The following is a 13667-nucleotide window of genomic DNA, read 5'->3' on the forward strand; positions in this document are numbered from 1 at the left end:
ACATCTTCAATGTTTAAATCAGATAATCTTGAGATCCCACAGGATACAATTGAAGTGAATGCCATTACTCCAAATATACCATCATTTCTTCACAGCAAAGATCTGTCATCTGATCCTGTGGAACAGATCCTGTCTGGAAAATCAAAGTCACAAAATAAGCATTAAAAAACGAACTGCTCCTAAAGCAATGAAGACATTTTCATTTTTTTAGAATATGAAAATAGTTTTCCCCTAGAAAAGTCCTTTCTCAAACAACAAAACCTTCACAAAGCAGACAATAAAATTTCTTGTTCCAAGTGTGGGAGATGTTTTAACCAGAAATCAGATTTTGTCAGTCACCAGAGAATTCACACAGAGAAGAAGTCATTTTCATGTTCAGAATGTGGAAAATGTTTTATTCGGAAAGCGAAGCTTGTTACCCACCAAAGAACTCACACAGGAGAGAAGCCTTTTTCTTGTTCAGAATGTGGGAAATGTTTTACAGATACAAAATTTCTTATCAGACATCATATGTCTCACACAGGGGAGAAACCTTTTTCCTGTTCAGAATGTGGGAAATGTTTTAACCAGAAAGCGTATCTTGTTAGCTACCAGAAAACCCACACAGGAGAGAAGCCTTTTTCTTGTTCAGAATGTGGGAAATGTTTTAACCAGAAAGCGCATCTTGTTAGCCACTCGAAAACCCACACAGGAGAGAAGCCTTTTTCTTGTTCAGAATGTGGGAAATGTTTTACAGATAAAAATGTTCTTATCAGACATCATAGATCTCACACAGGGGAGAAGCCTTTTTCCTGTTCAGAATGTGGAAAATGTTTTAACCACAAATCGAGTCTTGTTAGCCACCAGAAAACCCACACAGGGGAGAAGCCTTTTTCCTGCTCAGAATGTCGGAAATGTTTTAACCACAAATCGAGTCTTGTTAGCCACCAGAAAACCCACACAGGGGAGAAGCCTTTTTCCTGCTCAGAATGTGGGAAATGTTTTAACCACAAATCGAGTCTTGTTAGCCACCAGAAAACCCACACAGGGGAGAAGCCTTTTTCCTGCTCAGAATGTGGGAAATGTTTTAACAGGAAGACGAATCTTGATATCCACCAGAAAACCCACACAGAGGAGAAGCCTTTTTCATGTTCAGAATGTGGGAAATGTTTTACAGATAAAAATGTTCTTATCAGACATCATAGATCTCACACATGGGAGAAGCCTTTTTCCTGTTCAGAATGTGGAAAATGTTTTAACCACAAAGTGAATCTTGTTAGCCACCAGAAAACCCACACAGGGGAGAAGCCTTTTTCCTGCTCAGAATGTCGGAAATGTTTTAACAGGAAGACGAATCTTGATATCCACCAGAAAACCCACACAGGGGAGAAGCCTTTTTCATGTTCAGAATGTGGGAAATGTTTTAACAGGAAGACGAATCTTGATAGCCACCAGAAAACTCATACAGGGGAGAAGCCTTTTTCCTGCTCAGAATGTGGGAAATGTTTTAACCACAAATCGAGTCTTGTTAGCCACCAGAAAACCCACACAGGGGAGAAGCCTTTTTCCTGCTCAGAATGTGGGAAATGTTTTAACAGGAAGACGAATCTTGATAGCCACCAGAAAACTCACACAGGGGAGAAGCCTTTTTCCTGCTCAGAATGTGGGAAATGTTTTAACCACAAATCGAGTCTTGTTAGCCACCAGAAAACCCACACAGGGGAGAAGCCTTTTTCATGTTCAGAATGTGGGAAATGTTTTAACAGGAAGACGAATCTTGATAGCCACCAGAAAACTCACATAGGGGAGAAGCCTTTTTCCTGTTCAGAATGTGGGAAATGTTTTAACCAGAAAACGCATCTTGTTATCCACCAAAAAACACACACAGGGGTGAACCCATTTTCATGTTCATATTGTGGAAAATATTTTGTGAAGAAACCATCTCTTTCTAGCCACCAAAGAATTCACACAGGGGAGAAGCTTTTTTTATGTTCTTAATTGTGTTTACATAGTCACATACAAGTGCTTCTCACTAAGTTAGATTATCAAAAAGTTAATTTATTCCAGTTCTTAAATGCAAAAAGTGAAACTCTTATTTTATATTATATTATATAGAGTCATTATAGAGTGATATATCTCAAGTTTTATTTCTGTTGATGACTAGATCCTACAGCCAATGAAAACCCAAAAGTCATTATGTCAGTAAATTAGAATAAAAACACCTGGAACGGCTTCCTAAACATTTTAAAAAGGTCCCTTGGTCTGTTTCAGTAGGCTCCACAATCATGAGGAAGACTGCTCACTGTACAGATGTCTAGAAGGCAGTCATTGACACACTCCAGAAGGAGGGTAAGCCACTGTAAAATATTAGTATTTCAATAATAATTAAAAAATATAGCTTACTTAACATATGCAGGTTCTAACTAGCAAATAGATACTCTGGATAGTGAGGGACTGAGTTATTCTGAGGATTGTGGCCGCTACATCTGTTCTCTGTTTGTCAGAACTATAGGGCTTTTGTCAGAACTGTGGCTATTTGGAGATAATAAATGGTTCTTAAAGGTCACAGGCTATATGCTTAAGCATTTCAAAATGAGGTAATGTACAAAAACTGATATTCATATTCCGCAAGTTACTAGTGTTCTTCTAATATGGTAGAGGCTGAGAACATAGCGGCAGATCACCATATGTGGTTATGAGACAGGAAAAATAGATCCAATGTAAGTCTATGGGTCAAAATAGTATATAAGCTGACCTAACTCCTGTTCCTTTTACTAGGCACTGCTCCTAATAGCCAGTTTCCTACTCCACACTGATGAGGGGCAAATACCCTGAAACAGCTGTCTGTGGATGGACACCATGTTTTGGCATAGGTGGTTTTCCTTTTTGGATGCTGCCCTTCCCGTGGTTGTTCCTTCCTGGTGAAAGACCTGGCTATTTATTGCTTGCGTTGAGAAAAACGTGATGGTGTCTCCGCGGCTTTTCTACATGCACTAACTCCTGTTCAGACAGATCTCTCATACTTTAAGAATCTCCAACCCAGACCACATCATACTTCAAAACCATATGTAAGAACCAATGAATGCTTGTTTTCTATAATCTAATACTTACTACGTGCTATGAACTTACTTTTCTTCATGTTTGTCATCACTTTTTGAATGAACATTAAACAAGATTTGTTTTATCCACACAATTCAATATTGCTTTCCTTTCTATCTTCACTGTGCTCCTACTTAAAAAAGTAAGAAACTGTTATTTTCTCTAACATTTTGGCGAGCCCTGCCAAATCTGATTTTTGTGCTATTTTTGTGAAATCCTTTCCCTTGCACACGGAGGTGGAGAGCTCTGCTAAACACCTGTTGTTCAAGGTGCAGGAATTCTGCTATTTCACGTCAGAAGGATCAGACAGAGCCTACAGACAGTGAGGATTCGTGTCTCCAACCATAAAGAGCTGGATGTGTCCCATGACGGAGGTCTGAGGATTTCAGTAAAGACACAGAGGACCATCCATTGACGGTTGGATCAATCCAGGAGAGGAAAATATATTCCACAGGTGAGAAAATGGATTTCATTCATGATTATTCTAAGAAAAGTAATATAGAGTTTAAGTTTGTTCATAGCCATACAGATTCACAATTATGGTCTAGTTTTTATAGCCAATGTGAAGCAGTGAATCTTAAGATTGAACAGAGGTTTTTCAGTAAAAAAAAATTACAGAGAAAGCTTCAAAATGTCATGTACATGGTCCGAGTGTACAATAATTTAGTCTTTGAGAAAACTGAAACACAAACACATAAAGCATGTACTATCACACAAGAGATTGGTCATACTGACACACAAGGTGACACACAAGAGTCTGACGGGGATTACTTTGATTGTCCAAATTGTTTTGTATTTGTCAGAACATAATGAAAAATTGGAAGATCAAATCGATTCTTGAACAGAATTATTGTCCAAATTGCACCAAGATATAAAAAAGGTTTCTGTTCTTACAAGATCAAACAAACATGAAGACAATGCCGCCACATCATTTGTACCAGACACACAAAATCCACATGTTTCAGTAGAAGATTTACAGGCAGATGAACTACAATGGAGGAAATTACATGACAGAGCAGCACAAACTGAAAATACACGATCAGTTAATGAAAATTGTAAAAGATATTCCAAACTACAATGACAAGATGGATGCCTTTTATAATGCGGGAAAGATATACATCTTGGTACCGTGTTAGCCAGTAGATAGAAAAATATTTAGAATTGAGAGTCCTCAGTGGTTGATATGTTTCAATGGCTAACTGAAAAGATGGTAACAAATTTCAAGCTTTCGAGACTACTCAGGTCTCTTCATCAGGCAGAGACTAAAGCAAATTCTGAAGAATTACATATTTATACACAACACAGCACAGGAAATTTGGGCAAGATCCTTGCTCAAAAAGAGAGTAAGTGGATTTATCTGCTCGGTACATTGGCCCCATATGGCCTTAATGAAACTCAGGGCTTTAGTTCTTTTTTATAAAGATATTGATAAAGATATTTGTTAGGTTGATTTGAATTTCTCTGCTAGATTATTCTTCTTTTTTTACTAGCCTTTCTGAGATCTTTTGCTTTTCATCGGTACACCTGTCTTTATGCATGGACTTAATTTCCCTAAACCCCTTTTTTGGATATATCCTGTAGTCTTGGTTTTTAATTGTTCATATGTGTCTTTATGGATTGTTTTTATATTAATTTTTGTTTCTTTCATCCATTTATTAGAGTCATTCATTTTATATTATTGGCAGCTGCTTACCTGGTGCCTTTGTCTGTCTGTTGGTGGTTCTTCGTTTTGTTGGAGGCCGCTTTCTTCCTGGACAAAGAAAGAAGAAAGAAGGAGAGAAAAATTGTTATAATGAATATTATATGTATATTAATGTGTTTATATATTAATGTATTTTATAACTTTACAATACGATTATTTATTTATTTACACTATTTTTGTATATATTGAGAATATATCCTATCACTGGGTTATGGCCAGTTATGATGTATATGTATTTATAGTAATGGGTTATTTATTTTTTGCTATATATGTTGTTTATAGATTGCATTAAGTAGAGGGGTATTCCTTAATACTTATTATTTTTGCCACAGGTATTGTGTTTTTGAGGTATTAATTACAGATATTTATTCTTATTTATTTATTGTTATCTTTATATTTTCATATATTTTCCGTTAGCACTATCCCCACATTATTTTTTATTTTTTAGTGTAGCATTTTTTTATTAATAGTATTCTCTTTTTTCACTTTAGCAGCAGTATTAGTTTAGTTTTTTCTTTCTTTCTTTCTTTCCTTGTCCTTTCCGTCTCGGCATTATTCCTTCTGCTTTGCTTGTAATCAGTTGCTGCCTCTGTGTATGGTATGCGCATGCGCTGGTCGGGTGTCGTCATGGCAACTTAAGGCGCGGTGCACGTAGGATAGTGAAGCGCTACACGCTCCCTTTCCTGGTGCAGCGTACCGGAAGTTGCCGCTTCTATGACGACCGTTCATCAGCGCATGCGCCGCTGGCTGAATCATTACACAGACACCGCTCTCCAGCTGTGTCACGCTCATATATAGCTGGGTTAGTCAGCTGCTAGACACTTACGCCCCCTTGTTGAGGAAGCCGGTCAGGCGAAACGGCGCTGTCGGGGTCGCTGTGGAACGCACCTGTTTAGACCACTTTCTTATGTAAGTCTATATTACTATTATCTGGTACTACGAGTCTGTTAGGAGATTTATATAGAGACTGTTGAATGTATCGTAGCTGAGCACTTTGCTTTGCATTATATGACAAGAGCACTTTATACTTTGTTTTCCATTTACTTAGGAGGCTTTTTAGCTCATTATGGTATAAATTTAGGTGCATTTAACAGTTTCTATATTTCCTTTTATGCCCAATGACTGCGGACATTGCTATATGCGGTTATCAATGTGGATTCTCAATGGGGATAATTTTTAGCGATTTTTTTTTTTTTTTTTTTTTTTTTTTTGCTGTATCCTCATTTAGAGTATAAGCACTTTTTCCAGATCTACTTTACATGTCCGTTTGCTAGTCAGTAATGCATTTGTATATGATGGTTATATTTTATCCATACGCCTACTCTCTACTTTGGTTGTACTAGGTTATTTTGCACTATGCTATTTACACTTAGTGGTCTAGCTGGGTGTTGTTCCGAGCGTATGTTTTTATGATAGGATTTTTCTGCTATTGAATTTTTATTTATTTTTCATTAATAACTTGTATTTTATTCTATAATTCGAGTCTTAGCCTCTTTTTTCCTATCTTATGGATTGATGGGAAATTGGTTTTGATATGAACTACTTGAGGTGTGTTCTACACGGTATATGGACATATGATATTATTACAGCACAGAACTGCCACTAGGGGAGAGTGATAAGTGATAAACAGTTGTGTCCATGTGGGGTCATCATAACAGAACCAGACCCCAGTCAGAGGACAACAAAACATACACTCTTAATCTAGGAATTTTCCGATATTTATGGACACAACTGTTTATCACTCACCACTCTCCCATAATGACAGTTCTGTGCTATGTTGTGTATAAATGTCATTCTTCAGAATTTGCTTTAGTCTGTGCCTGATGAAGAGACCTGAGTAGTCTCAAAAGCTGCAATTTGTTACATCTTTTCAGTTAGCCATTAACACCTTTACCCCCAAGGGTGGTTTGCACGTTAATGACCAGGCCAATTTTTACAATTCTGACCACTGTCCCTTTATGAGGTTATAACTCTGGAACGCTTCAATGGATCCTGGTGATTCTGACACTGTTTTCTCGTGACATATTGTACTTCATGATAGTGGTAAAATTTCTTTGATATTACCTGCGTTTATTTGTGAAAAAAATGGAAATTTGGCGAAAATTTTGAAAATTTTGCGATTGTCCAAATTTGAATTTTTATGCAATTAAATCACAGAGATATGTCACACAAAATACTTAATAAGTAACATTTCCCACATGTCTACTTTACATCAGCACAATTTTGGAACCAACATTATTTTTTGTTAGGGAGTTATAAGGGTTAAAAATTGACCAGCAATTTCTCATTTTTACAACACCATTTTTTTTAGGGATCACATCTCATTTGAAGTCATTTTGAGGGGTCTATATGATAGAAAATACCCAAGTGTGACACCATTCTAAAAACTGCACCTGTCAAGGTGCTCAAAACCACATTCAAGAAGTTTATTAACCCTTCAGGTGTTTCACAGGAATTTTTGGAATGTTTAAATAAAAGTGAACATTTAACTTTTTTTCAGAAAATATTTATTTCAGCTCCGATTTGTTTTATTTTACCAAGGTTAAGAGGAGAAAATGGACCCCAAAAGTTGTTGTACAATTTGTCCTGAGTACGCCGATACCCCATATATGGGGGTAAACCACTGGTTTGGCATATGGCAGATCTCGGAAGTGAAGGAGAGCCATTTGACTTTTCAATGCAAAATTGACTAGAATTGAGATGGGACGCCATGTTGCGTTTGGAGAGCCTCTGATGTGCCTAAACATTGAAACTCCCACAAATGACACCATTTTGGAAAGTAGACCCCCTAAGGAACTTATCTAGATGTGTGGTGAGCACTTTGACCCATTAAGTGATTCATAGATGTTTATAATGCAGAGCCGTAAAAATCATATTTTTTCACAAAAATGATGTTTTCGCCCCCAATTTTTTATTTTTCCAAGGGTAAGAGAAGATATTGGACCCCAAAAGTTGTTGTACAAATTGTCCTGAGTACCCCGATACCCCATACATGGGGTAAACCACTGTTTGGGCGCATAACAGCTCAGAAGGGAAGGAGCGCCATTTGACTTTTCAATGCAAAATTGACTGGAATTGAGATGGGATGCCATGTTGCGTTTAGAGAGCCACTGATGTGCCTAAACATTGAAACCCCCATAAGTGACACCATTTTGGAAAGTAGACCCTCTAAGGAACTCAACTAGATGTGTTGTGAGAGCTTTGAACCCCCGAGTGTTTCACTACAGATTATAACGCAGAGCCATGAAAATAAAAAATCTTTTTTTTTTCCACAAAAATTATTTTTTAGCCCCAAGTTTTGGATTTTTCCAAGGGTAACAGTTGAAATTGGACCCCAAAGTTGTTGTCCAATTTGTCCTGAGTGTGCTGATACCCCATATGTGGGGGGAACCACCGTTTGAGTGCATGGCAGAGCTCGGAAGGGAAGGAGCTTCGTTTGGAATGCAGACTTCGATGGGTTAGTCTGCAGTCGTCACATTGCATTAAAAAAAAATTCACACAAAAATATTTTTTTAGCCCCCCCAATTTTTATTTTCCCAAGGGTAACAAGAGAAATTGGACCCTAAAAGTTGTTGTCCAATTTGTCCTGAGTACGCTGATACCCCATATGTTAGGGTAAACCCGTTTGGGCGCATGGGATAGCTCGGAAGGGAAGGAGCAATCTTTTACTTATTCAACACAGAATTGACAGGAATTGAAATCAGATGCCATGTCGCGTTTTGGCTGGAATTGAGATTGGACGCCATGTCGCGTTTGGAGAGCCCTTGATGTGCCTAAACAATGGAAGCCCCCAATTCTAACTGAAACCCTAACCCAAACACACCTCTAACCCTAATCCTAGCCCTAACCTCACCCCTAACCCAAACATGCCCCTAACCCTAACCCCAACAGACCTCTAACCCTAATCCCAACCCTAACCACACCCCTAACTCCAACACACCCCTAATCCCAACCATAACCCTAACCACACCCCTAACCCTGACACACCCCTATCCCTAATCCCAACCGTAAATGTAATCCTATCCCTAACTTTAGCCCTAACCCTAACTTTAGCCCCAACCCTTACCCTAACCCTAGCCCCAACCCTAACCCTAGCCCCAACTCTAACCCTATCCCAAATGGGAAAATGGAAATAAATACATTTTTAAAAATTTTATTATTCCCTAACTAAGGGGGTGATGAAGGGGGGTTTGATTTACGTTTATAGCGGGTTTTTTAGCGGATTTTTATGATAGGCAGCCATCACACACTAAAAGATGCTTTTTATTGCAAAAAATAGTTTTTGCGTATCTACATTTTGAGAGCTATAATTTTTGCATATTTTAGTCCACAGAGTCATGTGAGGTATTGTGTTTTGCGAGACGAGTTGACTTTTATATTGATACCATTTTCGGGCACGTGACATTTTTTGATTGCTTTTTATTACGATTTTTGTGAGGCAGAATGAACAAAAACCAGCTGTTCATTAATTTCTTTTGGGGGGGCATTTATACCGTTCCATGTTTGGTAAAATTGATAAAGCAGTTTTATTCTACGGGTCAGTACGATTACAGCAATACCTCATTTACATCACTTTTTTATGTTTTGGCGCTTTTATACGATAAAAACTATTTTATAGATAAAATAATTATTTTGGCATCGCTTTATTCTGAGGACTATAACTTTATTATTTTTTCGCTGATGATGTTATATGATAGCTCATTTTTTGCGGGACAAGACGATGTTTTCAGCGGTACCATGGTTATTTATATCCGTATTTTTGATCGTGTGTTATTCCACTTTTGTTCGGCGGTATGATGATAAAGCTTTTTTTGGGTGACCACTGAAGGGGTTAACTAGTGGGACATTTTTATAGGTCGGGTCATTACGGATGCGGCGATACTAAATATATGTACTTTTATTGTTTTTTAGGGGTTTTTTTAGATAAAGAAATGCATTTACGGGAACAATATATATATTTTTTCCTTTATTTAGGAATTTATTATTTTTTTTACATATGTGAATTTTTTTTTTTACTTTATAACATTGCCCCGGGAGGGCATCATGTTATAGGGTCAGATCGCTGATCTGACACTTTGCAGAGCACTGTGTCAGTTCAGCGATCTGACAGGCACTGCAGGGACGCTTGCAAGCTTGCAAGGTCCTGCAGGTGCTTGCAAGCCACCTCCCTGCAGGACCCGGAATTGTTGTGAATTCTGCTTTTGGGCTCCCTCCGGTGGTTGTAGGTGGTAATGCAGTTGTCCCTGAGTTGCAGTCCTGGTCAGGTGTATCTGCTGATTGCAGCTCTGACTGGGGTATTTAGGTGTGCAGGATTCATTAGTCCTTGCCAGTTGTCCATGGTTCTGGGAGGCTTTGGATCTTTGGTTCCTCCTGCCTTGCTGCCATTTCAGCAAAGATAAGTGTCTGTTTTTTTGTTTCTGTGGCACACATGCTGTGTGCTTAATAATTCTGTGCTATTCATTTGTTTTCTCTTGTCCAGCTTAGATTGTGTCAGTGTTTTCTCAGTCTTGCTGGATTCTCTGGAGTTGCAGATATACGCTCCACATCTTAGTTAGATGGTGGAGTTTTTTGGTATTTTCTGCTGTGGATATCTTTGGAAGGGTTTTAATACTGACCGCTTAGTATCCTGTCCTATCCTTTCCTATTTTAGCTAGAGTGGCCTCTTTTGCTAAATCCTGTTTCCTGCCTGGGTGTGTCTTTTCCTCTACTACTAACAGTCAATATTTGTGGGGGGCTGCCTATCCTTTTGGGGTTCTGCTCTGAGGCAAGGTAGAATTCCTATTTCCATCTATAGGGGTATTTAGTCCTCCGGCTGTGTCAAGGTGTCTAGGATTTGTTAGGCACACCCCACGGCTACTTCTCGTTGCGGATTTAAGTTCAGGATTTGCGGTCAGTATAGTTTCCACCAACTCCAGAGAAAGTTCCATGCGGCTCCAAGGTCACCGGATCATAACAGTACAACTGGCCTATAATGAGTTAAATGCATCTCAGAAGGGTGTTGAACCATTTTTTTTCTGCAGTCTGCTTTGTCTTCTCTTCCCTCTTTCTCTGGGTGGCTGAGGAGTCTTGTGCTAGCATGGATATTCAGGAATTAGCTTCTCGTGTGGACCAGCTTGCTGTTGGGGTACAGGGTATTTCTGATTATATTGTTCAGACTCCTGTTTTAGAGCCGAAGATTCCTACTCCTGATTTGTTTTTTGGTGACAGGTCCAAATTTTTGAGTTTTAAAAACAACTGTAAACTGTTTTTTACTCTGAGAACTCGATCCTCCGGTGATTCCATTCAGCAGGTTAAAATCGTCAACTCCCTGCTGCGTGGCGATCCACAGGATTGGGCATTTTCCCTGGAATCTGGGAATCCGGCTTTGCTTAATGCAGACTCCTTTTTTCAGGCTTTGGGATTATTATATGATGAACCTAATTCTGTGGATCAAGCGGAGAAGACCTTGTTGGCCCTGTCTCAGGGTCAAGAGGCGGCAGAATTTTATTGTCAGAAATTTTGAAAATGGTCTTTGTTGACTAAATGGAATGATGATGCTTTGGAGGCAATTTTCAGAAAGGGTCTTTCTGAATCCGTTAAAGATGTTATGGTGGGGTTTCCCACGCCTTTCGGTCTGAGTGATTCTATGTCTCTGGCCATTCAGATTGACTGGCGCTTGCGAGAGAGCAGAATTGTGCGTGCTGTGGCGTTGTCCTCAGAGCAAATTCCTGAGCCAATGCAGTGTGATAGGATTCTGTCTAGAACGGAACGACAAGGTTTCAGACGTCAGAATAGGTTGTGTTATTATTGTGGCGATGCTTCTCATGTAATTTCTGTCTGCCCTAAGCGGACAAGGAGGATCGCCAGTTCATTTACCATCAGTACTGTACAACCTAAATTTCTGTTATCTGTGTCCTTGATCTGCTCATTGTCATCATTTTCGGTCATGGCGTTTGTGGATTCAGGCGCCGCATTGAACTTAATGGACTTTGAGTTTGCCATGCGTTGTGGTTTTCCCTTGCAGCCTTTGCAGAACCCTATTCCCTTAAGGGGCATTAATGCTACACCTTTGGCTAAAAATAAGCCCCAGTTTTGGACACAGGTGACCATGCGCATGGCGCCAGCCCATCAGGAAGATTGTCGATTTCTGGTGTTGCATAATTTGCATGATGCTATCGTGCTGGGTTTTCAGTGGTTGCAGGTACATAATCCGGTGTTGGACTGGAAGTCTATGTCTGTGGCTAGTTGGGGTTGTTAGGGTATTCATAATGATGTTCCTTTGATGTAAATCTCCTCTTCTTCCTCTTCTGAAATTCCAAAGTTTTTGTCTGATTTTCAGGATGTATTCGATGAGCCCAAGTCCAGTTCCCTTCCACCGCACAGGGACTGTGATTGTGCTATTGACTTGATTCCAGGTTGTAAGTTTCCTAAGGGCCGACTTTTCAACCTGTCTGTGCCTGAACATACCGCCATGCGGAATTATATTAAGGAGTCTTTGGCGAAAGGGCATATTTGGCCATCTTCTTCACCGTTGGGAGCGGTATTTTTTTTGTTGCTAAGAAGGATGGCTCCTTAAGACCCTGTATTGATTATCGCCTCTTGAATAAGATCACGGTCAAGTTTCAATACCCTTTACCTTTGCTTTCTGATTTGTTTGCTAGGATTAAGGGGGCTAGTTGGTTTACTAAGATTGACCTTCGGGGGGCATATAATCTTGTTCGTATTAAGCAGGGTGATGAATGGAAAACTGCGTTTAATACGCCCGAAGGTCATTTTGAATACCTTGTGATGCCATTCTGGCTCACTAATGCTCCATCTGTTTTTCAGTCCTTCATGCATGATATTTTCCGGACTTATCTTGATAAATTCTTGATTGTATATTTGGACGATATTTTGATTTTTTCCGATGATTGGGAGTCTCATGTGCAACAGGTCAGGATGGTATTTCAGATCCTTCGTGACAATGCTTTGTTTGTGAAGGGGTCTAAGTGTCTCTTTGGGGTGCAGAAGGTTTCTTGTTTGGGCTTCATTTTTTCTCCCTCATCTATGGAGATGGATCCTGTTAAGGTTCAGGCCATTCATGATTGGATTCAACCCACATCCGTGAAGAGCCTTCAGAAATTTTTGGGTTTTGCAAATTTTTATCGCCGTTTCATTGCTAACTTCTCTAGCATGGTTAAACCCTTGACCGATTTGACGAAGAAAGGCGCTGATGTGGCGAATTGGTCTTCTGCGGCTGTCTCTGCCTTTCAGGAGCTTAAACGTTGATTTACTTCTGCTCCGGTGTTGCGCCAACCGGATGTTTCTCTTCCGTTTCAGGTTGAGATTGACGCTTCTGAGATTGGGGCAGGGGCCGTTTTGTCTCAGAGGGATTCTGTTGGTTCCTTGATGAAACCGTGTGCCTTCTTTTCCCGTAAGTTTTCGCAAGCTGAATGCAATTATGATGTCGACAATCGGGAGTTGTTGGCTATGAAGTGGGCGTTTGAGAAGTGGCGACATTGGCTTGAGGGAGCTAAGCACCGTATTGTGGTCTTGACCGATCATAAGAATTTGATTTACCTCGAGTCTACTAAACGGCTGAATCCTAGACAGGCTCGATGGTCCTTGTTTTTTTCCTGTTTTGATTTCGTAGTTTCGTATCTTCCGGGTTCTAAGAATATTAAGGCTGATGCCCTCTCTAGCAGATTTTTGCCTGATTCTCCTGAGGTCCTTGAACCGGTCGGCATTCTGAAAGAAGGGGTGGTCCTTTCTGCCATTTCCCCTGATTTACGACGGGTTCTTCAGGAATTTCAGTCTGACAGACCTGACCGCTGTCCAGTGGGGAAACTGTTTGTTCCTAACAGATGGACTAGTAGAGTGATTTCTGAGGTTCACTGTTCTGTGTTGGCTGGTCATCCTGGTATTTTTG

At 39.7% G+C, this 13667-nt stretch overlaps 1 protein-coding gene across 1 annotated transcript in view; it reads left to right on the top strand.

Moving 5' to 3' along the window:
- The first annotated feature begins 510 nt into the window (after positions 1-510).
- Positions 511-13667, top strand: part of LOC138662919 (gastrula zinc finger protein XlCGF57.1-like) — a 380865-nt gene continuing 367708 nt past the window's right edge. The window contains exon 1 of the mRNA XM_069748920.1: positions 511-1842. Coding sequence (XP_069605021.1) covers positions 511-1842 — 1332 coding nt within the window. The remainder of the gene's footprint in view (positions 1843-13667) is intronic.

This window comes from Ranitomeya imitator, chromosome 2 (assembly GCF_032444005.1).
Source record: "Ranitomeya imitator isolate aRanImi1 chromosome 2, aRanImi1.pri, whole genome shotgun sequence".
Lineage (NCBI taxonomy): Eukaryota > Metazoa > Chordata > Amphibia > Anura > Dendrobatidae > Ranitomeya > Ranitomeya imitator.